This window comes from Notechis scutatus, chromosome 3 (assembly GCF_049901735.1).
Source record: "Notechis scutatus isolate UNSWTSFEM ecotype Mainland chromosome 3, rNotScu1.2, whole genome shotgun sequence".
Classification (NCBI taxonomy): domain Eukaryota; kingdom Metazoa; phylum Chordata; class Lepidosauria; order Squamata; family Elapidae; genus Notechis; species Notechis scutatus.
In genome coordinates, this window is record NC_142011.1 from 26,690,408 (window position 1) to 26,718,367 (window position 27,960).

A 27,960-nucleotide genomic window follows, 5' to 3' on the forward strand; every position below is an offset into this window, starting at 1 on the left:
TGGGTGGGTGGGTGGGTGGGGGAGGAGGAGGAAGAGAGACTCCGGCTGGGCTTGAAGGGGCTTCGCAAGTTGCGGAGCTCCGCCCCCGTCGCTCTTGCACCGAGTGACAACAACGTATTTGCCGGCGTATAAGACGACCTTTGTTATATACTCGCCGTATAAGACGACCCCCCCACTTGGAGGCATGTTTTTCAGGGCAAAAAAGTCGTCTTATACGCCGGCAAATACGGTACTCCATTCTGCTCAGTCCTGTCCTCTCTGTGTTGATCCTTTATTTAAGAAGTCTTTTATCTGGAAATGTCAGGAAGAGGAAAACAACAGGTAGGAAAGCTACAGTTCTGTTAGTGGCCATTCAAAGTTACTACATCACTGAAAAAAATGAGTTATGACAGTTTTGCTATTCTGACCCAAACCTTGTTCCAAGAAAACAAACACGAAACAGAGGTAACAGCAAAACCTTTTAATGATTCTTTATGAATTCCGTTCCTTCACGGTTAAAAGGCTGTTTCAAACTGATTGTCTCTGATAAGAATGAGTCTTGCCAAGATTGTGCAAGGCTGCCAAGAATACTAGATAAAGTTACTAAGAAATATTTCAAACACAAAGAGTCTTCAAACACCAACCAAGATATTCCGAACATCCACAAGGCTTGAATGCAAAAACTTTTTTGCTTCCTGCAAAGAACTCTGGTTTCTCAGCTGGCTTTTATCTCTTAAGGGAGGGTCCATTACCTTGCAGTCTTACTCCCGAGTCGCCCATGCTACTGCAGCTGCTCTTTCCTTCGAGCAGCCCTGCGCGCACTGGGCACAGGCTCCTCGGGGGTCTCTTCATCACTGCTGCCAGCCCCCACAATCTCCCAAGGCAGCATTCCACTCCCTGATGGTTCTGGCCCCATCCCTGTATCACACGCAGGCTCTCAGCCGTTCACATCTGCTGCTGGCGAACCACAATATTTTCACACTTATAACCATTGCAGCATCCCCACGATCAGAACCCAGATGCTTGGCAACTGGTTCATATTTATGACCGTTACAGTGTCCTGGGGTCATGTGATCCCTTATATGACCGCCTCATAAGCAAAGTCAATGGGGAAGCCAGATTCACTTAACAACTGTGTTACTAATTTAAGAACTGCAGTGATTCACTTAACAAGAAACATCATAAAATGCGGCTAAATTCACTTAGCAAATGTCTCACTTAGCAATAGAAATTTGAGGCTCAATTGTGGTCATAATTTGAGGACTACCTATATCATGCACAATGGAGTTCTGTTCCTCTCCTTTACTCCTCTCTCCCTACTTTTGATATATTTTGGAATACTGATTAGCTGAACACACACACAAGAACACAATAGTCATTCAAATATGATAACATTGAAAAATATCCCAAGAGGAGACAGAAGAAGCTTAGGGTTTTTTTTTAAAGAAGTAATTCTGGATGAAACAACAGATTTCTCTGAATTATTATAACTATTGCGAGGTGATGGCCACAATGGGAACAAAGGCTTTTCATCATAATCAGTAGCGTAACATTGCTTTAAAAACTTTTATTTTCATATTGGGAGAAATACATGAACTTATCTTTTTTTCCTACAAACTAAATTAAAAAAAAAACATAGCATTGCCCCAATTATCAGAGGACTAACCATCATGATGCTGAAATGACAAAGTTTGGGCTGTGATGCCAAATGCAAGTGCTGCCCTTTTGTACTTGTATTATGATGATTGATGGAAAGATTTAAGGGGTAGAGTTTGTGTCACAATGTCACAACAGATTTGGTCACTTGATCTCTCACTCTGACATCTATGCTTATTATAGAAAATTAACCCTAAGAACTATTTCTCCCTGAAAGGCCGGAGGAAAAAAGGATGATCTTAATGTGCAATTAAAAAGCAACAGCAGCAAAAAAAAAAAAAAAAAAAAACCCACTTGTTATGACATACTATATAACACCATTTTGAATTTTCCAATTAAGGCAGGAAAATATTTTAAACTACTTTTGGCAAAATACTGAAAACACAGTGCTAAAAGCAGATGTTCAGGCTCCAAGAACCCTGGACATCAATGCAACAGCTGCTAACAAAGACTATTTTAAGTTATTTCCGTAGAATAACTAGAACGTCCAGTTGATGGCAGCATCTAACGGATCTTGATGTTACATTGGCCACCAGGATGCATTACATTTCTACTTTTATTCTTATTGGGAATCGTCAGACATAGCCAGATATTATACTGTGGGTTCAAACTTTCTACTGGAAATTGAACTTACAGACTATCACACTTTTAGATAACTATATCTAGTGCTTTAGATTTAGGACATATCCAGATTCTGGTGCTCAATAGTTGTAGAAGGAATATCTACAAGTCTTCAGAACAGCTTTTGTTAAACTGTCAGAACAGCATAGGATTTTGAAAAAAACCAAGTTTGGACTGGTTGGTTTTGGATTCAGAACCTACCAGAATTCAGACCACTAAGTCTATAATCTAGATTGGGAAATTGGGCAGCCATCCTAAAAGAAGACAAAGGCAAGTACCTTTGTACTGTTGCCAAGAAAATACCACATAGGTGTTCACACAGTCTCTTTTGAGACGTTTTGATTCATGGTCATCATTTTTTACACAGAGGCTTGGTAAAAATTCAGCTAGCCATTGAAAGGTGCGGTTTCAGATTACAGAATGGATGGGAGGTGGGAGTTGCATATTTGCAATATCCTTCAAGTGCAAAGTCATAGGGCCATGATGACAAAGTGGATGTGCTCATGTGATAAAACAGAGAGCTCTCAAGTCTGCAAAATCGTACATAAGCTGCATGCTCAGAGTACCAATAGTCAAGAGAATGTACCAATTGAACTTTCATCCTCAAATGACATGGTGCTTAGACAATAAATGTTAGCTACATCCTCACAACCATGTGCTGATCAGTTTCCTCTAATCTAGTGTCCTCCAGATATGCTGGTTGAACATCTATGGCAGGCCTTTCAAACTGGCAGCCTACAGGCCGGATGCATCACTTGCAGGTCATGCCAACAAAGGCAAAAAAAAACCACGTCATGATACATCATATGTCACATGACACAATCGAGTGACAACCATGATATATGGGAATTAAAGTCCAACATTGCAATGCCAACAAAAGAAGAAGAATCTTTGTTTTTAATAATCACATATTGCTATTTCCTACATTTTCTTATAATAGAAATTTAACTTAAGGAAAGACCTACTCAGCTATTATGAATATTTCAAATATAATTGACTTTCGCCACCTTATTGAAAGCAGCATCTGTGGAGACCTTTAAGCTGATGTCGTTTACATCTCCACTTAAACATTTAATTTACTGTTAAGCAGATTGCCTTATTAATCATGCCAAAATTCAATTTATGCCTTTAGCTCCATTGTATAGCTCAATACCTGCTCCTATGGGAAAAAAGACTTGTTGGGAAGGTATAGCAAAACAGTCCAGTATGCCCAGAGAAACTCATCTATTAAAGGAAGTTGTCAATTTTTTTTTCTCTTTCCATACACAGGCTTTCAAAGCTGAAGCCCACGAAAATTCTTAAAATTGGGGCAGAAGTAGAAGGAACTGAATCAGAGATTCAGAATAGTATTCACTTGAGAAGAAAAGCTGAAGATGATTCCCCGCATATTAGAAACGGAGATGTCCTCCCTCTGGTTGTGGCATATCAGTGTCTGTCTGATTTTCCCACAGGGAGAAACTAATTTTTATACTTTTTATAAAAAGAAGGGTTTTCTTCTAACATAACATTTAGGGAATATATCAAAAGATCGGAAACTTCTAAGAACAAGTGTGCAAGATAACATCACTTAGGAGAAGGAGATATGGAAAAGATAAATTTACCTAAATGAACCGGCAAGGCCTAGATTCAAAGCTCTTTTCAGATGTAATAGAGGTTAGATGCCTGTGAGTCAGTTACATCCTTTCTGAGCATAACCCACTTTGCGGGGTTTCCCTGGGGATAAAATTGGTAGAATGAAAAGAAAAACATTCAACTTGTCTTGAGCTCTCAAAGGAAGGATGGAGACACAAATGGGATAAATAAAATAAGTTTTGCAGAAGGTATCATCAAACCCATCTCAGGAAACAGTATAGGAACAAAGATTCAATAAAATATTGGGGATATAATCAGATAATGCCTTCAAACACAGGAAACGTTACAGCAAAGATTATAGTCTTTGCAAATACAGTAGTCCCTTGGTACTCAACCGCTTTGAAACTCATTGTATTTTGTACTCAACATATTTTGATGTGAACATTTTATCCTAGTGTAGGAAGTTAGCATTCACCTAGAAAAATGAAATATCCTAAAAAATATTAAAAAGGCAGAATATTTCCCCTAAAAGAGAAGTAGAAACTCAGAAGCAGAAACTCCTCTCAGAAGCAGAAGCTCACCCCGCACCTTTGTTAATGGGTGGGCCATTAAGGCCTGGCACAGAGTATTCTACATAACAAAGGCCTCTACCAACCTCACCACCTGGCCTGGGAAGATTGCATCAGCCAGCACTCAGTGTTGTCAGTGTTGGCTACCTTGTGACTCACTACATTATTCCTTGTGGGAAAATATTGTTTGATATTCATTTTTGGTACTCATCACACCTCACGGAACCAATTAATGATGAGTACCAAGGTAACACTGTACTTCAAGCATTCTCACATAAAATACAGTAAACTTTTACTTTCTGGTTCTTCACATAGCCCCATTAGAGTTATTGAGTTTCAAATATAGAAATATGGTTTCAGAAGAATAGAAGCCTCTTGCTATTTAAAGCAATTTGATCCTGAAAACAGCTTATCTTTTTGAGATGATATCCTTTTGGACTTCTTCAATTCAGCAGAGGATGGACTTTGTCTTTCCCAAATTTTACTAGACAATCTGAACTACACTTTCCAGAATTTTCTACCAGCACTGGAATCTTACGGAATCACAGAACTTAATAAAATGCAGGGCTGAACTCAGGCACATATGCAGCTCTCACTACACTTACATGTCAGCTCAGAAAGATATTTGTAGCAGGCAAAGTAGAATCACTGAGGCATGAAATAATATATGTTATATACTGTAGATATGGTATGATCGCAGAAAAACTGCCTAGCTACCAAACATTTGCCATAATATGGCAATATTTTCAGATAAAAGTCTCAATGTATAGATAGCAGCACTGACAAAAACATTTGAGATGATGTTTTGTCATAATACTGTATATCAGCTACCACTTATAGATGGTGCTTTTCTAAGATCTCCCCCTAGTTCCCTTAATTTAAGCTAAATAACATGGAAGTAGAAAAAAGAGCTGAAAAACAAATGAGGCAATGGTAAGCAAAGGAAAATTCTAAGCATCAGGAAACTCCGCAAATTTCAGCCGCTCTAACATGATAGGAAAATATTTCTCGGAAGACATTGTGACATGGAATAAAGGTAAGGTAAATGAGGAAGAGGAGAGGATGATAGAACTATCTTCAGCTTGTTTTGAACTCATAATCTGTTTCCAATCTGGTAACTACCATATGTAGAATATGGAAAATTTGCTGCCAATAACTACTTTTCCTTCCATTTCAGTGGAATGACTTAATAAGACGACATATGAATCTCTATTTTGAAACTTAATTGGATAATTTACATGGACAGCTGGCTGTGGTTCGGCTTAACCTTTATTCTACTTTCTTAAGAATGAGGGAGCTAATGGGATGCCATTTCTTTTGAAATATGGATGTTCCTATAGAAGACAATATATCTAGTTTAGGGTGGAACTGTGATGTTGTTGGTGCTCTTCGAGCTTGGTTGCTTGCTTCAGGCGCTTTATTACCCCCCCCCCCCAAAAAAAACCATAATCAGTTTGAGTAAGTGGCTCTTTGCTTCCCTCTTTACACAGAGTACCTTGCCCTGAGCATGTTAGTGGAGCTGTGGTTTGCTCCTTGGTGGACTTTGATTGGGGAATTATTTTCTGCTTGATTGTTTATCGGGTATTAATCCCTGCTTATCTGGATGTTGGCTGCTAGAGAGGATGTGATGTGATCTTTTTGTTTCCTTCTTAGCTTTTTTATTGTATTTTTAATTGTGTGCAAATATGGTTTATCTGTCTGTTGGTGGCTGATTTGTCTAAATGCCAAACTTCCATGAATTCCCTACTGTTTTTGCATTTAGCTTAGTCTAGGATGTTCACAGTTTTTCAGCTGAAACTGTGTTGAGTGTATAAGTCTAAATCGAAATGTCTCAAACTGAAAAGTTTTCTAAGTATATTCATTACACTAATAAGAACACAAATCAACTCTCAAAATTGAGAAATATCAGCCTTGCCAAATTTCCAGAGGTTTTGAATGTCAACTTCTTTAAAAGCTAGGTACTGATTATAATGGAGGTATAATAGAGAATTGTTTTCGTTGTTGAAATAATCCTATGACAACAGTTATTGTTTTTAAAAGAAGCAAATATTATTATCTCTTATCAAATCATGTAATCATACCAATATTCCAGAGACTTTAAAATGCTTTCCACTCCTTTACCTACATCTGCTTAAGTCCTGGGGTTAACTATAACATAGTGATGAAATCTTGCTGCTCCTTCAACACAATGTGCCAATGGAATGTGCTTTTTCTTATGGAAATTTCTTCCCTCTGCAATACGTTCTTAGGCAGAAGGCCAAGCACCATAGCCATCCAAGAAATTGCAGTTCATTACTGCCACAATATCACTGTGAGAACCCAGCATTTATCTGCAGTTCCAACAGTGAAGTGATATTGGATAGTGTCAACTATATGGCTTAAAATTAATTTCCCTCCTACAGGCTTCACAACAATGCCGTTTAAAGGAAAACTCATTTTCTTGTGATGGCTGTTTTCTTCTCGGCATTATTTATATTAGCAGTAGTGTATCAACTGTATTTCATTACATTTAATCCAAGTGGGGGGGAACCACACAATTAAAAAAATCTGTAAAACTTTCCAGTCTGCTGCTGTTTTTTAAATAAAAGAAAACGAAGGCTTAGCAATTAACAGTGATGTTTACATTTGAAGATTGAGAGGACTGCAAAATGCAATATTTGCCCAGTAGCTTGAGAAGATTGGCTGGAAAAAGCCAAATGGCTCCCATAGTTCACTTTTGAGGGACTCATCAATAGGAAGACAGCTAAATGACCAGACTAGTCAGCCATTTATTGTAAGAGATCTCGTGTAACTTCCTGAGAGATCAATAGAATCTATATCTCCTTTATGCCTATCTCAATGGTGCTTAAACTTAGTTACAAATTTGATTTAGATTGCATGAATGGCATTTATAGGGAAGACTGTTGACCCACATATCAAACATTTAATACAGCTGCCCTCCAAAACTCAGAAACTTTAATTCCCTACAGATATTTTCCATTTGGAAGCTACAAATATTCATATGTTATGCAGAAGCATCCAAAATATCTCTGAAAACTGGAGAAAACAATAGTTGCTCACTGGTGTTAAAAAACAGATCTTGTTTTTTTTAAAAAAAAACAAAACAAAACACCACCTCTGCATGTTTTAACCATCTAACTGGGATCAACTAGTTTCTTCCACACTATGATATTGTGCACACACTCATTGGAACTTTCTATTTGTTCTGACTTCATATGTTCCTGACCTGAGTTCTTAATGGAGTGGAACATTCCTCTTACGTTCAGATGAACCTTCAGAAATGAAGAAGCTTCTTGGATGAGAAGTGGAACATTTTCAAAGAAAAAAAAAACTAAGGAAGTCCAGTTGCGTTTTGGAAAAAGCATCTTTGGGACAACCATGACCTGGATGTTTGAGAATCTCCATAGATATTCAGATGAACTTTTTCCAACCAATGTAAGCAAGAAATATTCAGAAATTTATTTTATTTGTACCATCCATATATGTATTGCAAAAGTCATAGTTGTATTTTTTAAAAAAATACAATTCCTGATTTATTACTATTTCAGAATGGTAATGCTGCAAGAGAAACTATATCTGGGAACTTGTTATGGCCTTGACATTGTTGGCTATTAAAATGTTTTTCTTCAATCTTAAGAAATGTCATAATAAAAAAACAAAAAAAGAAGGCCAAGGCCATGTAAAAGTCAAGATTTATATTTCTGGTTGGGACAATCAGCATATTTTCTTAATAATAATTTAAAAAAACCTCTTCAGCCTCCACACTTAAAAGCTGCAATAGACACCTTATCAGGTGTGTGTGTGTGTGTGTGTGTGTGTGTGTGTGTGTGTGTGTGTAGGCAGTATTTTTCCCTTCTGTGGTGTACTACATGGCTGTACACTAAATTTATACATAGAAAGCATGCAGCTGGGTCAGTGGGAAGAACCTCAATAGATGAAAAAGCAGGTGTTTGTCAGGAAAAAGATAAGCACTAATACTTTCTTTCCCTGGGGAAAAATGCAAAAATAGCACTTTTTATTTGGCTTCTTTTTAACCAATTATTTGGTTACAGAGCATGCAGATGTTGATAGCACCAAATAAGGAAGTAAAAATAGGAAAGGGGCAAATGAAATTGTATAGTATGTAACATGGACTTGGAAGTGTTTTCATCTTGGTGGTCTTTGCTAGCTAGCTTGAATAACAACACAAGAAGTATGCTCCCTCCCTCCTTTCACTGACATACAGGTAGACCTCAAGTTACAACAGTAATGCTCGTTACGGTCATAAGTTGTGATGGATGTAAATCAGGTCACCCACATGATCAACCTGATTATATCACTTTTGTGGTGGTCTTTAAGCAACCACCGTGGTCATTAAACAATATTGTGGTCATTAAATGAACTCATGGTTTACTATGGTCTGGTTTTGCCAAAAAACAAAAGTAAATGCTGGTTTTCGAGAAACCATTGTAAAACACAGTCCTATCTCTGTGGGATGCTAACAGTGGCCATAAATGCATGCCAGTCACGTGAAAATGAGGGGGCCAGTCATTGGAATTTCAAATCTGGGTCATAAGTAACTCCAGAGAGGTCCATTATAACTTTGGATGGTGACTAAAGAGACTGGCTATAAGTCAAGGACTACCTGTACATCAAAACCCAACCGGTAGGTTCTACTCCATCCTGTTAACATTGCTTAATAATGCACACATTCAGAGAGAGCCTAACAATGCAGTCAGGAAAGTAGATGCAGCCTGATGCTTCTTGAACCAAGCCATGCCATTCAGACTACAGAGGCAGGAGCAAGCACTGCATTTTTCAACTGCAACCTATACAGGTCACCTGCAAAGAAAAAACAACTGTAGTTCGGCTCCCTAGGGAATTTCTATGCAGTCATTCCTTATGCCAGAAAAATAAAATGTTTCACTTTGAAAAAAATAATACAGTAGAGTAATGCAGAATTTGTTTTATCTGTAAAGGAACCAAGGAAATAAAATCACAGAAATGCCAACTCTCCTTTAAAAAAAAGCAATATTCAACTTCTTCTGGTGTTTATTGTGCACAATAGGAGGGAGGTACAAAAAAACCCAGATCCCACCTCTATTTTTTACACACACACACACACACGCAAGAAATGTCATTACCACATCTATATCCATATCAGTTTTCATCTTTGATGTAAATTATTAGAACCGATTCAGCCTTTGTTGGACTGCTTCCATTCATGGCTGAAACAAATGTCTGCTTGCTTCGTTAGACATGTACAAACATACAAACATTCTAGAATATATTAATCCATTCACTTAGAAATTGAGAGATCCAATTTGGTGTATTTCTTTTCTTTAATCTACATGAAATAATATTCACAACTATAGTTAACCCCTTGGCTGGCAAAGGAATATTCAACACTGTATGTTTATGTGGTGTGAAACCCATTTTTCCCCCACTCTTAAAATATTTAAGTTGATGCTCATGATTTCTTTCAATTACCACATATTTGCCACACTCTTGTTTGAAACCATAAGAATACCCGAAGGCCAAAAAACTCATTGGGAACAGTGCTTCAAAAATTCATAATTTGCTGGAATGCAAGAAGAAAGAACTCATAAAACCAATATTGTATAAAAATAAAAGGCTAGGATCAAGTTTATAAAATCAAGCATCTTAAACAGTCCTTAACATTCAATCCTTTTTTCATACAGCAGACATGATGAAAACATTGATTAGCACTTCTCCTCCCCCCCAATATCAAAGAAAAGATACACACCTGACATCCACTTTTCGCCTAAATGAAAGCATGAGGAACAGGATAAAAGAGAATGAAAGACAAATAGACAGAGCTTAGATTAGAAGTGCAGTTTTGGAACAGTATTGAAAGTGAGAAGAGTATATTGGACTGAACATTTCCCTTTTCTTTCATAGAAACAAGGCATTTCATAGTGGGCATCTCCCTCCCTCCCATTTTCAATGCAGCTCTTGAAAGTTTTAAAATTGCTTCCCTCAGAAAAGCCAGCTTCATCCCAATTTCACAGTGACAATCCAGGAAAAAAACACTTCAGAAAAGTAGGAGAACATGACAGATGTGTGAAACAATGTTTATGTGCAACTGGCTGCCAATATTGATGGGCTGTCTATACATTTTTCATTTCCCTTTCTTATTTTGCAGGTGTGGATGGATGATCTATCTCCATGGTACAAAGTGGAACTTTGTGTTAAGTCCAATATGTTGGGAGGGGGGTTAACAGTAGAGTGAGGTCATCTCAAAATAGGAGAGGACTGCTCCCTGATGCTTCAACTGGTATAAGAATTCAATATATTTGTTTAATAAAGGACAACATGGAGGTTCTATTGGCAACTCTACAGAAGGGAAGGGTGATGCATTATGCCCAAGAATTTGAAGTGGTTGTACTTCTTGTGAAATGGGCTACAATTCTCCATGGAATAGGCTTATTCTATATTGCTTAACCTAGCCCGATTCAGGTCTTGATTCCGCTGGAGACTATAGTTGTTGGAAGCTTTCAAGCCTAAAACTGGGATGTTTTACAGATATTATAAGACTGTCTGAGACACTTCTCAGGCAGATCTTGATGGTGTATCTAACGTTTAATTTGTGTCATTCTTTCTCTAGCTGGATATTGCAGTTGTAGCCAAAGGAAGGCACAATTGTTTCCTGGCCCTGCTGAAAAACATAAAGTTTGGGTCCAGGTTCAGACTGATGGGTAGAAGGCCATGTCCCTCACCTTGAAGCACCTTCTGATAACCACTGCTTGAGAGTATTTCTCACCTTTGCAGATGACATATAAAGCTCCCTTTTAGTCCTTAGTCTCAGGATATCATTCAGGCCCTCTCCAAATACTTTGCCAATACTGAATAGACCTGATAGAAGGACTGACTTTGATTCTGAGTCCATGTTGCGGTGTCTCAATGAAAGTTTTCCCCTAATGGCCACATTGGCTACTATGCCTCTGGCTGAAAAATGGATTTTACCCAAGTTAGTCTCCACAATGAAAGAGACAGACCCAACTATGGGCCCCTATCTATGACCTGTAAGTGGTAAGCAAATTTAAGTGCTTGGTCCATAATATAGAGGCCATAAACTAGATTAATACTATAGCTCATCTGGCCTTGCAAAATTTCCATTTTGATGTCTCCTTGATGAGCTGTTCTTCCCATCTTTATTTACAAGTATTGCTTGATTGATTTATCATATTTCCTAACCACCCATCTCCTTCAAAGTTGGCCCTGAGGTCAGAGTTTCCATAGGAGCATCCACTATGAGAATGTTAGGAAAGTCTATGACCACCTATGGGAAGAGTTTGTAATATTAAGCCTTAAAGAAAACATGTAAATAAAAATGGCACAGAAAGGAAGTAAAAAGAGAACATGAAGACATTCCTTGGTAGAGCTGAAGCAATGGTGGTTTCAAAACTGGGATGGAGCTAATCCCTTTCACAGGAAACAATATCAGAACTTTCAAGACCTGCCTCCAGAAAAAAGTGGGTAATATTAACAATGCAATGCTCCAGCTTGACATCACAGGTACTCCTTGACTTACAGCCATAACTGGAATCAGAACGACCATTGGTAAGCAAAGTGGTCATTAACTGAAGTCTGATGTTACAACTTTTTTTTGCCATGGAAGTTAAATGAATCACCGCAGTCATTAAGTCAAACACAGGGTCATTAAGCAAATTCTTCATCTCACATTGACTTTGCTTGTTGGAAACTGATTGGAAAGATTGCAAATGGTGATCAGGCAACCCCAGGAGGCTGAAACTGTCACAAATACATGCCAGTTGCTAAGTGCCCGGATTTTTATATAATGGCAGGAATGCTGTGTTGGTAATAAGTTTGAAGACCAGTCATAGGTCACGTTTTCCAGCACCATTGTAACTTTGTACAGTTGCTAAATAAATGATTGTATGCTGAGGACTATTAAAAAAAAATTAATCCTAAAACTGCTTTTAAATTATACTCCTAGGAACTGCAGAGTGCCTTCAAAAACCTAATACTGGACAAGTCTTTATCTTTAATAAGATGAAAATCAATCAAAGCTATGTATAAATTAAATAGTAGTATAATAAAAGCACAATTTCCATTGGAGGGGAAGGAGTGGTATTAACATAATTCATCTTAATTGTTTGTACTGCTTTGAAGACAGTGAGGATTGTATTTTAGCTTAGGATGAAATCCAAACTAAAAGTTTGTTTCTTGCATCTAAAGATCAGCCTGGTGAGTCCATAGAGTTGCTTATCTTATGTACAATCCTCCCTTAATGGATCTGAAAAGGGCTCCCAAAGGTTGCGTCTTTAGGAATCATTGATAACGTAATATTACACAGTTTCAAAATAATAGTGAATCTAAAGGTTAGAAGAATTTCGTGAAACTGATTTGGTGGTTATGAAATGGAGAATACAGACATTCAAATCTGCTTAGCATAGGATGACAAAATCTGTTCCAGAATTGTAGAATTGTAAAGTTGGAGGGAGGGTATGGGCTATCTCATCCAATATTCTTCCATTCAGCATACTAATTGAAATTAAAGCATTCCCACTAAATATCTGGCCAATTTCTGCTTAAAGCTGTTCACTAAATGAGAACTCACCTCAGTTCTCCTATTCTTTAGCTTCATTCCTTCTTAATTCAGTGCTATTAATCATCTTCATACAATAATAACAAATCAAACATCCAATCTGGATAATTTTTTGGCTATTAACTAAAATCCTAGCACTTCTCAATGTGGGCATTGTGGAAAGAACTGCAACATACCGTGTTTCTCACAAAATAAGGCCAGGCCTTATTTTTTTTTGACCCCCCCAAAAATGGCTAGGCTGTCTTTTCGGGGTGACTTAATTTCCTCCCCCACCAAGAGCGGCCCATACGTGAGGCCGCTTCTATCGGCCAATGAAAGCTCCCCGAAGGCAGAGTCCCCAGCTGCTTCGGGGTGTGGCGTGGCTGCCCATGTCCCCTCGCCATTAGGCAGTCTCTTTCGGGTGATGGAAGCTCCCCAAGTGCAGTCACCAGCCACTTCGATCAGTCGGGAGAAGCGGCCTCAGGGCGAGCGCGCACACACACACTCCCCTCGCCCCGAGGCTGCTTCTACCGGCCGATCGAAGTGGCTGGTGACTGCACTTGGGGAGCTTCCATCGCCCGAAAGAGACTGCCTAAAGGCGAGGGGACACGGGCAGCCACGCCATACCCTGAAGCGGCTGGGGACTCTGCCTTCGGGGAGCTTCTATCGGCTATTGGGGTATTCTAGCCTAGGCTACCTGCAGGGCACTCCTAAAGGCAAGTTTTCTCCCCACCCCCCGCCCTTCCCCCCATTTCTCTTCACCTCGTGTAGTTCTAACGAACGATGTGAGAAATGGCGGGGAAACGCATGGTTTAAATAGGCCTAAATTTTGGGGGTGGGGCTTAATTTCACGTCATGCTTAGAAATCATGCTGGGCCTTCCTATTGGTGGAGGCCGTATTGTTAGAGAAACATGGTAGCACTTAAAATAGAGAAGTATAACATTTGCTAAAGTGCTCTCTTTACAAGAGAGAAGGAAAAAGGGGAATTAATTAATCCACTGTCTTTCATAAATATCTCTTGTTGTTCAAAGTAACTTTAAGAAAGAAAAGAGGAAGGCTTCAAGCAGAAGTTCAGATAGGTTACAGGGCAGATGAAATGTTTAGATAGAGGAGTAATGAATGAGAAATATTTCCCACGGAAGCAGAACGAGGAACCAACATCTGCCCTGAAAAGTCTGTATCTATCTGTTCTATTAAATGGCAAATAATACCACTAATTGGTCTTAAAATGTTTTAAATAAACTCTATCCTCTTCAGTCTTTATCCTGCCTATCTTCATGGTGTTTTTAGGACAGCCTTCACCAAGTGGGCACTTTCCAAATACCATCAGACTACAAGTCCCAGGAATCTGTTTAATTGGAAAGTGTTGAGCCTGACAGCTTTATAGTACACCAGCTGCATGTGACAATGCACCATTCTTTTAATTTGACTATATTTGCTATTCTTTTTTTAAAAAAATCTAGACAGAGTATTCCTTAGAATGTTTTTTCTCCCTATGTTAAAATGTCTATTAGCATAAATCAGGGTAGACAACCTGTCTCTTTCCAAATCATCCAGAGTTATACTTCTCAGCATTTCTCACCCTGGACGGGGAAGACTAAAGCTGTAATTTAGCAGCATCAGAAGATATATAGATAGTCCACCATTAAAAAAATAATAATCTGCAGTTGCTGAATGCCTCCTGAATTTAAGCTGGATAACAAAAAGTTAACTCAGCAAGTTCTATTTCAAAGATGACCAATTCCAATGGATTTGAAAATTGCTGCACCCATGCTGCAGATTAGAATAATAAGCACTTCCTACATAATATATCAGAGAGCGAGAAGCTTTACATTTGAACCACTGTGGCATTTCAGGAGAGAAAACTGTCTCAACACCTATACCATCCAACCTTAGCAACTTTAAGACTAGCGGACTTCAACTCCCAGCCAGCAAAGCTGGCTGAGGAACTCTGGGAGTTGAAGTCCGCTAGTCTTAAAGTTGCCAAGGTTGGAGACCTCTGCATATACAATAGTTCTTAAAGTGACAAAAAGTACTTACGTGTTATTGAGGATTTGGAGACGTTCTCCTTTTTTGAAAGAAAGATCTGATTCTGTCCGTGATTCATAATCATAGAGGGCCACAAATGTTGTGACTCCACCTGGAACAATATACACTCACACAATTAAACACCAGTCCACAAGAAATTAATCAACATTGTTACTGCCTTATGAAAGGATAAGTAGTGAATATACTGGATCATTTTTGAAAGCATTGAGCTCTATCTGTAGAGGAACCATTTCTGTGTATTTGATTATTCTCCTTTTCTAGATAATAAAATGAATGAATTCATGAGCAAATGGAGTATTCTCTTTCTCCTTCTAATGTGGTCATTATTCAATAAGAATTTTTGGAAATGGTTTAAATATTATCTTCACAATTTTATATTATAGAATCATAAAACTGGGAAGTACCTTGAAGGTCTTCTAGACCAACTCCCGGCCCAGAGCAAGACCATCCCAGACAAATGGCTATCTAACGTTTGCTTGAAAAACTGTAGTAATGGAGCATCTTCAACTCCAGGAGATGAACTTTACAGCTCTCCTGGTCAGGAAAATCCTCCTTATTTTGAGTTTGGAAGTTTGTTTCATTGGAGATACAAAAGAATAGATTCCGCAAGTAAAAAAGTTAAAAATGTGGTTGACTATATTCGCACAACACACACTTGGCCTCATAAAGATATTAAATTAGTATCTTGGCTACCTAATATCTCAGTGAACTGTGCTAATGCAGTCATTATGTAATATGTATCCAGGCTGTGTCGTAATTTATAATTTACTATTCCATGAAAGCCTAGAAACTGGGTTAATTGAAGAAACCATGGGGAAGCCTTGAAAGTGCACTTCACTTTAATTCAGCCATCAACAAAGAAACCCTTAGATGCAGTTCTACAGAATGAACATCTTTCTTCTTCTGGACACTACAGTAGATCCAGTGCACTATATCAAAACAGCTGCTTCAGTGGTTTCAATTGTCATCTGCTAATAATGGCATCTGCACAGAAGACATTTCCACCAAAAAAAAAAGCAAGCTGGGCAAAGAGAAGGGGTTTGCCACATTTCAATTGGAGACACTGAGGAAGCACAACTTGCTTTCCCCCCATAATATAGTCTTGCTTTACATGATATAACCCAACCACAAACTGTGTTTATGCCCAGCCCTAATGAGTAAATCGTGTGGACTTTTGATCACTGCATCCTCTTAACCCTAACCCTTAGTTTTAAACATAAAAGAAGTATATATTTCAGATGTTCTAGATTAAAAGTCCCTCCTGTGACATACTGACCAGCTAAAGCACCACAGCGCTGAGGAGAAGTGACCATATCTGATGTATTTGACCCCCCAAAGAGCTTTGGTTCAGTAGCTGTATTTCCAAATAACCGACTAGGAGTACGATGAGTTTCTGGGACGGTGGTCTTGCTGGGGGTTTGAGAGGTAGAGCAGCTGCCATGTATATTTTCTGTGGAGTCCAAACTGCGTCTCCGTTGGCTAGGGTCTTTGGGTTTACTTTTACTGCTCCCCATGGTCCAAGCTGCAAGAGAAGAAGACAGCAAAGGCAATATTATATTTTTTGCTATGGGTGATAGGTTCTTCGATTCTGGAAGATGCAACAGGTTTTCTGGCTTATTGGATGGCCAGGTCAAAAATTAAGCAATTAGGATGAAGTGGCTGCTTTAAAAGAAGCACACTCTGTTCTGGCAATTATTTGGTCAGAGAAACCTGAATAGACGTGGGAAAGCTTTTATTCTGGTTACTGTCTATAGCACGAGTGTCAAACTTGATTGTGTCACGTGATGTATCATGATGTAGCACAATGTTTTTTGCCTTTGTGGAACTGGGATGGGTGTGGCCTGTGCGTGAGGCATCTAGCCCACGGGCCACCAGTTTGATAGGCTTGGACTGTAGCTTTGGTCTTATTGCTGGGCCTTGAAACACAAAAGCAGAAGCTACCTCTGTTATTCCATGAACAGATCCTTACAAATGCTTACCGAAATAACCAGGTTCTCCTTGATTTTCTAGGCTTTAATTTCAGCTCCAATAGTAAAGAAAAGGGTTTCAAGGACAAGAAGAAGGAACTTAAAACAGGGATGGGATTCTACAGGTTCGCACCTATTCGCTAGAACCGGTTGTTAACATTCTAAGCAGTTCGGAGAACCGATTGTTAGGAGAAATTATAGGCCTAATCCTGTAAGGAAGGCAGGAAGGAAACATTCTGGTGTTGCTTACAGAAACTGCCTCTTCGTTAACCCTTATTACATTCTTGGCAGGACTAGACTTCCTATCTCAGGAACTTCTCTGGAGTTTTTTCCCCCTCCTTTGCTGGTACTTTGCTTGTGTGGAGTGACCATTCAAAGTTACAATGGCACTGAAATGTGACTTATGACCGTTTTTCACACTTACGACTGTTGCAGCATCCCCACAGTCATGGGAGGCCAGGCAAGTAGATGCGTGCCTCGATGTAAGTGATATTGAGTTGGCCACACCCAACCAGTCACATGACCACCAAGCCACGCCCACCAACTAAGCCACGCCCACAGAACTGGTTGTTAAAAAATTTGAATCCCACCCCTGAACTTAAATCTTCCTTTGGATTTTCAAAACATGCCAGCATAATCATACGGTCCATTTAGCTTCATAATCTATATATGCCCTAAAGCTCAGCTGCTCTGGATAAAAGCTTGAAGTATGTTCAGGCTTAGGCCTGACTGAGCATATTATTCAAAGCACCTCTCCCAGAGGGTTGCTGCTGAAGCACATTTGCCTATATAGTACTGTAACAAGGGATGAATTTGACCTCTTCCTGACGTGTTTTCAAGGACTTTGGTTCAAATATACACAGTAACAAAAAGAACAGTGGTGTAGGAGTCACATCAGTTCCTCCAAAGAATAAAAGACAAGAATTATGCTCCCATCCCAAGGCAGCAGCAAATTAAATCAAACATATTGTCCCAAACCACATCATAATATCTAAGGCTACAAATTGAATAAGAACTATACCTTTTCTAATGATGCAAGGATGAACATCACCAAGAAATCATGTCCATTTTTCATTGCTTTGAAGAGATCCCTAAGCCTTTTGAATAGTGATCTAATTCATAGGCTGAGTTCAAACATCAACCAAGCCGTACCGAAGATTGTTTGTTTCTACTTGGCTTAGCATGATGATTGAACCTATACATAATCTTTTGCGAATTGCATGGTTGGAATGTAATGTGAGAAGCAAACCAATTGGTTTATTGAACAAACCATGGTTAAATAAACAATGATGTAAAACAAAATATGAATTCAGTCATGTACTTTTGAGATGAATGATTGACAAAGATGATTTAAAAAACATGCAATCTATACCCCATTATTTCAACAGATGGTTTAGGTGGAGGAACCTTCATGTGGAGGAGACATTGTACACAAAGATACTTTAATTCTTTTATTAGAGATTGCTCTCCAATCACACAAGAATTTCCATGCTAACAACTGCACTAAACATATGTTGTGCATTTCTGGTCCTGTTTCTCTATCTTTTTGTGTTGGCTAAGTATGCACAATGCACTTGACTAGGGTATTGAAATTTCTAGATTTACATAATACATTGAATCATTGCCTAATCAAAGTCATAGGTTTGTATATCAGGCTAAGCCACACACATAATAAGATTCCAGTTAAACAAGCTTAGGGGACACTGAAGAATTAAACCACTAGTTGTTGTTTTTTTTGCTGATCTGATTAAGCATGGTTCTGTGGATGCAGCCATTCTAGGTTCCTTATTCCAAGCATATTCCAAGGTATATGCTTTAAAAGCAGTTTTAAATATTTATCTTCACTTTGTTTAATGACCTTGCCCATTGATTTTACACCTGGTTTGCTGATGATAGGAATCAAACATGAATGTTTGACTGGAGAGAAGGATTTCTCTTCTACGTGTGCTTGTCTGTTTTAATCAAAATGAGATGAAGTGCTTTTGGAATAGCTGCTATCCCAAAGTCTGGTTTTTCACTAGTCTGACATGGCATAATAATGGAGCCTTTCTTGCAGCTGATTTACTAATGAGGACAAGTCCAAACTGGTATTCTTCAGAGAGAAGGACTGCAAAAGGACAAGATGTGTTAGATGTTCTCTGTCCTGATAGTAAGGCCCCCAGTATGAACCCTTTATTAATAAAAACATGGCTATTATATTACTTTAACTGCATTTACAAGCAAAAAATAATGGGATTTGTTTCGTAAACTTAGCCATTGTTGAAGGAATCAGTAACACGGCATCACATTTTACCTCCAGCTAAATTTTAAGAGAAACCAAATGGCTCCACCCTGAACTTTCTGTGGAGAATCCCTAGTTTTGTGTCCCCCAAAGCACTTGATGAATGCCTGAAAGGATGGAACGTTCTGTAAAATAGGCTCTACTGTGTAATTTCAGTCAAATAAAGGCTGAGCGGGCATAAACCAAGCTTCACCTTTATAATGGAATATTATAGAATAATGAGGAACATTGGTTTAACTCCTAAAAAAGAAACAAGAATAATGAGGAACATTGGTTTAACTTCTAGAAAATTTCCAATTTGCTGGCTAGATTTAGGACATCAGTGAGCATTATCAGTAATTAGATCAAGAACTCTCTTTCCCCAAAAGCTGGCTTCCATTCAACTCCCACATTCTATAAAAATGAGAATTGCCCAGACAAGGAGCAAACAAATAAATATTAAGTTCTGTATTTCAGAAGCCTGCAAAGAAATATAATCCTTTCATCTCCACCCCACCATCCCAGTTGCCATTCTGTCAGAACTAATTCTTTCATTCTCCCCACCATCTAGTAAGAACTGATGAAGCTTCTTGGATGAAAAGCTAAATGTCTTTGAGGGGAAAAAAGTCCAGTTGCCTTTTGAAAAAACACCTTTTAGACAATCATGACCTGGATGACTGAGAATCTCCCTTGGTATAAATGAAGGACTGCAATCCAAGTCCGATTATATGACATAGTTACGTCTTACCCATGCAAGTAGGGTAAGATAGATTTTTCAGTGGGCTTCAGAATCAAGCAAATTTGTATCTATGACTGCATTTATTTCTTCCTGTTGCTCTTAGTCCCAAACCTCTAATCATTTACTTCTTGGGGTTGTTGTAAAGCTTACTTCCAACCCTCCTCAAGGTATTTTTAGCACTTTATCTTTTCGTTAGTTAGACACTTTGCCATTCAAATGATACTTGGGAATGTGTTCTAGAGTTGTGAAGATATTTTAAACATAATGAAAATGAGCAAAACTTTGTTGAAAGCAGTATACAAATTATGCTAGTGAAAAGGAACAATTCATGCAGGACCCAATCTGGGTCGGTCTTTCCGAGCTTTCAGACTTATGCTGAAGCGCATCCTTCTCTTCTCTCTCACCAGAATGCCTTGGGCTATTCTATGCATAGGATTTATGCACTGCCTGGTTGTGTATGGCTTTTTAGTTTTTGATTGGGGTGTTGATTGCCAGTTAGTAAGTTGTTTTTTTCCTTGTTCTACCAAATCTTTGGCTCCTAAGTACCTGATAAGCTGGTGGTAAACCAGCACACCTGTTGACTGACAAGGAGCCTGCTTCCCAGACTTCAATCATTTCCCTGACTATTTTTGTACCTTCTTGGCCAATAATCTTAGTAGCTGCTAAACTGAATGTATGTCCTTGTTTATTACAATGTGAGGCTACCAATGAGTTCTCGTCTGACCACTCACTTGCATACTTGCAACCTCGTGGTTAGCTTCCTCCCCATCTGTCCTACATAGTCACAGGGGCAATCCACGTAGGTGAGCTGGTAGATTTCAAAAGTTCAGAATTCTAAACCTCTGGTCTTGGACCAACCCCAGATTGGATCCTCAACATTATCCTGGGACACATATATTTGCCTTCATTTGGAACAATTCATCCTAATGCTGCTATAAGCAATATCTAATATTTCCTAACAGATTATCCTGATGGACTCTTCCTTCTATTTTCCATCAATGACAGCATCCCCCCCGTGTGTGTGTGAGAGAGAGAGAGGGGGGGGGGAATAGAAGAGTTCCCAATGTTTGACTATGAAAATAGGATTATAGAAGTATCATATTTTGAGATCTCTTCTTTGGAAAAATAATGCAAAATGTCTGCCCTTAGAGGAAGAAATGCACAACAAAATAAACCTAGGAAAGTCATAACAATGCCAACTTTCTTCAATGCTTCTTTCATCAGTTTTTAAAACAGTTGCCAATTCCCTCTTAAAAGACCATGTTAACACTAGAGCTAGAATTAAAAGATAGAGCATAAGCTCCTTACACATACATGCCACATTTGTAAATCACTGACAGAAGGAGGAGGAGGCTGACTGCTTTTGTGACCTTTCATGCATGAAGAAGGGACAATTCTCCGCTCCACTTCTCTAAGTCAGTAGGACAAGAAAAGGAGGTGAAGGTTGTTAGTAGCCCATGGCTATCAACCCAGCTTATGCAGCAAAGTCTTTGATAAAGAAATAATGCCATTTTATCTAGAACCCACGAAGTCATCCTGACAGGGAGAAATCAAAACAAAAGGAAATCTAGTGAAGCCAGCATTTTTTAATGTTGTGGGTAAAATTCATGCACAAAATTGTGTTGTATAAAGAACCAGAGTTAAAAAGATTCTATAAGCGCATTCATTCTTGATATGCCTACAAGATGAAGAATAAGGTAGATCTTCTGCCTTAATTTTTTTTATATGCTCTTCCAAAGCTTTGACTGGCTGCTGTTGGAAAAAAATAGTCAAAATTGTCTTACCTTGCCACAGAATTCCTCCACACTGTGTGTTTTACTAGTTATATTCCTCACAGTTGTGTCTCTTATAACAATTAGAAAAAACACTAGCTCTTCAAGTAGCTATATATTAGAAGAAAAGGAACTCTAGTATTTAAGCCTTATTTAATTGTTTATTTCGGTGGGTGTATAGGTTGTAGGTCATGCTGTGTTTGAAGGAATCATTTTATTTAATATGGATTTGTCACTAGGAACTTAGCCCTGACAATCATTATGAGCTATTTCTAATTAAAATAACATCTTCCATGTAAGAAATTGTCCTCCTTGCGTTCCTCCCTCCTTCCAAACACACAAACATACATCCACTTCATAGGAAGCCAGAGGACAGAGTCAATAAAATCAACACTCTCTCTAAAACTGCAATCAACAACAGGGTTATAAATTAGAAAGTTTTGATTTGAATCTTTCCTCTGGCTATGTTATTTTAAACATAAAACTATGTGATTATTTGTTTCAGTTCCTCTGCAGTTAAGCACTGCAATTATGACTCCTTTTAGTCATCCTTAGTTTGTTTTCACCAGCACCCAGGAGAAATGAGAAAAGAATTAAAATGGCCAGAATACCCATGGTTTCTCTTTCTCAAACCATATTGGATAAAATAAACAATTTATTGCCAACAACAATGCTTTCAAATCATAAAATAAATTGGATCCAATTAAGTTCTTCTTTCTTTCTTGGGAATAGACTACATTATTAAGAGAAGCTAAAAACAACATATTGTAACACATTATATTTGATATAAGCTTGCCTAAACTATATGTATCTCCACTGATCTACCTTGCAGGATTTCTAGAAAAGGACACAAACTCAGAACTGGTTAAAGCAGAAGGCTATACCCAGACTTCATCTGAAAATAAATACCCAAATGGATCAGCATTACATTTTCTCTTACCTGAGAAAGAAACCTTACCTGAGAAAGATTCAGAGACAGGTCTCCATCTTCCTTTTATAGATCGTCATTAGCTTATCTAATAATATTTGTTCCTAAAGCTCTAAGTTGAGTAAGCATAATTTAGTTGTATGGGAACAAATCTAAAATCTGGAATGTCATAGAGCAACCTATCCCAAATAGGTACCCTAGTGAGTTTTCAACTCTAAAATGTTTTGCAGTTAGGCTAGTTGGGAATAAAAGATTTATAGTTCAAATCTTTTGAACTATAAGGGCACTAGGGTACAATATATTTTGCATAGAGAGTATGCCAAGCAATAACCCCAAACAATTGCAGTATTCTTAAAGACGAATCTTGTAAAGTTTCCTAATAGGCTGGGAGCTATCATAAACCTTCTCTGATGCACCATGAAGAAAATGAGCAATGATTAAGCCTGACCATAGGGATCTTCTAGTCAACAAGGAAAGAAAGGACACTTTATCTGAGCCTAAATTTGAGACTTTCATACACAATTTCTTTTATTTTGACACAGAATGTGTCCAGTACTGTGTTTTCTGTTATATTGGTCAATATATAGCAATAACAATAGCACTTAGACCTTTATACTGCTCCATAGTGCTTTACAACACTCTCTGAGCAGTTTACAACATTAGCATATTGCCCTAACAATCTGGGTCCTTGTTTTACAACCTCAGAAAGATGGAAGGCTGAGTCAACCTCGAGCCCCATCAGGATCGAACTCCTGGCAAGAGTTAGCCTGCAAAATACTGCATTCTAAGCACTGTGCCACCATGGTTCAATCATTACGATCAATATATCAATATGTTGATCAAAATAACTGAAAACATCACACAAGATATATACTGTGAAAAAAAGATGGTTGTTTAAGAAACTTAGGACATTGCATTGTATTTTCTTTATATAAAATGCTGTTTCGGGAACATCCCAACCCCCAAAAGAATGTTTTTTTATAGCCAAACTCTGTGTTTGGAGTCAACTTTTGCCTTGGATCTGCAACTAATATAAAGGAATAGGGAATGAATGTGTTGGACTGCAGCATCCATTTTTTAAGAAATCATTAACTGTTCTTGCTTGGTTTAATAAATGTTGGGACCCAACTAATTTGGAAAGAAGCAAAATGGATGAGGCTAATTTATACCTTTATCCTGCTAATTTTCCAGAGAGGTTTTATTCAATCTGGCATAGTTTGGTTTAGCCATTGTTTCCATAAAAATGTTCCCTTAGACCAGCAGGAAGGAACCCTTTTTTCAAGAACAACATTGCCTTAGTGGCAGGGTGGTCCAGGCCCTGCACAAAATAAGTGGGGGAACAGCCTCTTTTTCTCTGCCATCCAACTTCTCATCTACCCCATTTTGTCCTAGTCCAGTGGAAGGGGAAGTTGTTGCCAGAGGAGAGCCTTTTTAATTGCACCAAATACAGGACACTCTGGTTTCGTTTTAATCCTTAATGCGGTTGTTTTCTTTTGTGTGTTGGTGCTTTGTTTGCATATCCACTGATGCAATTCACTTAAAAACACTAAGGGGTGCTTTCTTGAGGGGGGAAAATGCATGTGTCAGCTTATCCAAAATTCCCCACTATATAATCACTTACCCTAGGGATGAGAAATATATGATTATTGGCTTTCAAAACACATACTGAAAGGACGGAAGACAATCACTCTAGTTCTTAAAAACTAAAAAAAAGGGATATAACTTGGGTCTTTTAAAAGACCTCCTTTGCCAATCAACATCTTGTGAAAGGGGAAAATAGAAACTGTTGTTTTTCATCTCCAAAACACAGCATCGAGCTATCAATGAGGAACAGGAGTTGTATTCTTAACTCGCATGAATTGAGCTATATTTGTATGAATATATAAGTCTTTCTCTAGCTGATGTGCTCAGGTGCATTAAATGCTGACTCTAACGTGCTGACTAGGAATAAATGCATGGTAGAGAAATAGGAAGGAAATTTTTTTACCAAGAAGCCCTGAGAGATAAATTCTATTCATTCTGAACATTCTGCAATAATTTAAAAATGATTTCCTTAAAGCTGATGAAAATGAATAATGTTGCAATGTTATAATTTACCTGAGCTACCTATAATTAAAAATTACTGAAACGATAGTGAACGCTTTAGTGAAGGTGTTGATTTAATATGTGGCAGCAGTGAAAGAGGCAAATTCTATGCTGGTGATTCATGTTGCAATCTCTTATACATATCTGTAGTGTATCTCATGTGGAATATGGGATATAGTTTTGGTTCCCAATTCTAAAAAGAAAGGATATAATATAGTTACGAAAAATGCTGAAAAAGATCATCACAATCAATCAAGTAAGGTACTAATACCACTCTATAAAGCCTTAGTAAGACCACACCTAGAGTACTGCATCCAGTTTTGGTCACCACACTATAAAAAAGATGTTGAGCCTCTAGAAAGAATGCAGAGAAGAGCAACAAAGATGACTAGGGAACTGGAGGCTAAAACATATGATGAACAGTTGCAGGAACTGGGCATGGCTAGTCTAGTGAAGAGAAGGATCAGGGGAGACATGATAAGAGTGTTCCGATATTTGAGAGGCTGGCACAGAGAAGAAGGGATCAAGCTATTTTCCAAGGTACCTGAAGGCCAGACAAGGAATGGATGGAAAATGAATAAAGAGAGAAGAAATAAGGATACATTTTCTGACAGTGAGAACAATCAACCAATGTTAACAGCTTGCCTTCAGAAGTTGTAAGTGCTTCATCATTGGAAGCTTTCAAGAAGACACTGGAAAAAATGGTGTAGCGTCTGCTTGGGTGGTGTGTTGGACTAGACGACCTACAAGGACCCTTCCAACTCTGTTAATCAGTATCTATAATCATTAGGTGGCTGAAAGGTAAGGGATTTAGAGGAGGCCAAAGAAAGAACTTCAGCAAGGTGTGGATGGCTTTAAAAGAGGATTGGATCAATTCATGGATGGCAGAGACATCTGTCTTGAAGTCTGAATGTTATCTTTTAATTGGTCAACTGGCTTCCAGATATCAACTGCTGGGAAAAGCGTTACCAATAGCTCAGGGTTGAAATGAGGGAACCTTGGTACTCTCTGAGCTTGGTTGTTTTCTTGCAGACATTTCATTACCCAAACTAGGTAACATCATCAGCGCCTAATTTTGTTAATGAAATGGCTGCAAGAAAACAACCAAGCTCAGAGGACACCAAAGATTCCTCAAAAGGATATGTCCCCATCTCTCCTCCCTGAGAGAAGCATTTGGTTTGGTAGAAAAAATATAATGACTAATTTGGGGCTCAGCCTGATCCCCTCAGGGCTATTTTTCTGTTCACTCCATAAATTAGCATATCAACCCAAAATATAAGACCTTGGGGAAATCCAAACTAAATCAAAATCTGCCTATTCATCCCTGTAAAAAATCCTTTAAAAAAAAAAGGAAAAAAAGTGAGAAGCAAGCTATAAAAGGCTTTTTCATTCACCCCCAAAATTAGAGCTCCTGGGTATTATTATTGTTGTTATTGTTGTTGTTGTTGTTGTTGTTTTATTTAAGCAAGAACATTGATTAATGATCTGGTATTGACAGAAGTTTGATGTCTAAATCAAGGCTGAATTGTATGAACAATAGCTGAAGATACAAATGTAATCTATGGGTCCAAGTGGCTTTATCAGGCACTTAGAAGCCACATTTATTAAGGAAATAGCATTGGGTCGCAAAGGAGAATCCTTGCCTGATTAAGAAATAACTGAAATAAATAATATAAAAGCCAAGGGAAAAAAGGAGATCTATTTTAGAAGTGAAGGCCAAAAACATTAGGCTTCAGAGGATATCCAGGATTTAGCTTTGGATGCAAAGTTATATCTCAGGGGTACACCATCACACCTCTATCACTTGAACTGATTGTGCATCTTGAATTGCATGGAGTAAGTCAAATGATGTCAAGGTGTGCTTTCTTTCTGCCAATATTTGCAATTTATTGTAGTTCCATGTAAGCAAAAAGAAGTCAAGAATTGTTGGATTAAAGTAGAGTGGAAAGTCACATTTCAATTTCTATCCAAGCAAAATACAGGGAGTCCTTGACTACACAACTATAATGAGTCCAAAATTTCTGTTGTTAAGTGAGATATTCTTAAAGCGAGTTTTGCCACATTTTACGACCTTTCTTGCCTCAGTTAAGTGAATTACTGCAGTTGATAACTTAGTAACACGGTTGTTAAGTGAATCTGGCTTCCCCATTGAATTTGCTTGTCAGAAGGTCGCAAAAGGGGATCTTGAGACACAGCAACAGTCCTAAATATGGACCAGTTGCCAAGCATCTGAATTTCGATCACATGACCATGGGGATGCTGCAAAGGTCATAACGGTGAAAAATGGTCATAAGTCACTTTTTTCAGTGGCGCTGTAATTTTGAATGGTCACTACATGAACTGTTGTAAATTGAGGACTACCTGTGTAGTATCTTTTTGCCAGTTTATGATAGAATATAAGCTTCTTCTAGCACAAACATCAAAGCACTATTACCTTACTAACCGAGGTACGTCATAATAAGAAAATTATTCAATTAATAAGAATGGGTGGAGGGAAGGAAAACAAACCTAATCAGATATATAATTTCCCATCTTTCTGCATCCAGTTAGCATCATAACAACTCCTGGTAGGGAATTAAATTGAGTTTCCTAACTAAACAACTGTCCCTAAACCTAGCTTAATATTGTGGCCTTTGCATGATGGATCCTCCAATGACAATGACTGCCTGTAAATCCAGGAATGGTCAGAAGAAAACATTCCATTGAAAAGTATGCACCACTCCCGTGTTTTAATTAGCTTCTCAATTTTGTCTCATCTTTTGCTTTTCCCAAGTTGGTGGATGAGTCTTTAAAAAAAATCCACAGTCAACTGTAATGATAGTAGCAGAATGTTTTACAGTGTGCTTATTATTTGTTACTTGGAGAACTAGCTTGATGCAATGGTTAACATACCAGGCTAGTTACCTGGAGACTGTGAGTTCTACTTCCAGTTTAGGCAAAAAGCCAGCTGAGTGACTTTGGGCCAGTCAGCCCTAGGAAGCAAGCAATGGCAAACCACTTCTGAAAAACCTTGCCAAGAAAATAGAGACTAGTCCAGGTAGTCTCCAGGATTCAAAACCTACCTTCCCCCCCCCCGACGCACACACACACACACACACACCAGAGTTACACATTTCTCCAAATTATACCTTATATTTTTGTTCAGAATTTATGGATATATCCAGGCTTCTTGTATTTCTCCACAACCCTGTAAAATAGGCCGGGCTGTGAG

General features: G+C 38.3%; 1 protein-coding gene across 2 annotated transcripts in view; it reads right to left on the reverse strand.

Moving 5' to 3' along the window:
* Positions 1 to 27,960, reverse strand: part of SRC (SRC proto-oncogene, non-receptor tyrosine kinase) — an 87,243-nt gene that overhangs the window by 19,842 nt on the left and 39,441 nt on the right. Inside the window, exons 2-4 of one of the 2 annotated variants that reach the window (XM_026665045.2) lie at positions 16,275 to 16,520; positions 14,990 to 15,089; positions 10,144 to 10,161 (exon numbers count right to left, since the gene is read on the reverse strand). In XM_026665045.2, the coding sequence (XP_026520830.1) occupies positions 10,144 to 10,161; positions 14,990 to 15,089; positions 16,275 to 16,512 (356 nt within the window). In that variant the 5' untranslated portion in view covers positions 16,513 to 16,520. The remainder of the gene's footprint in view (positions 1 to 10,143; positions 10,162 to 14,989; positions 15,090 to 16,274; positions 16,521 to 27,960) is intronic. The other variant, XM_026665046.2, reaches the window with a different exon arrangement.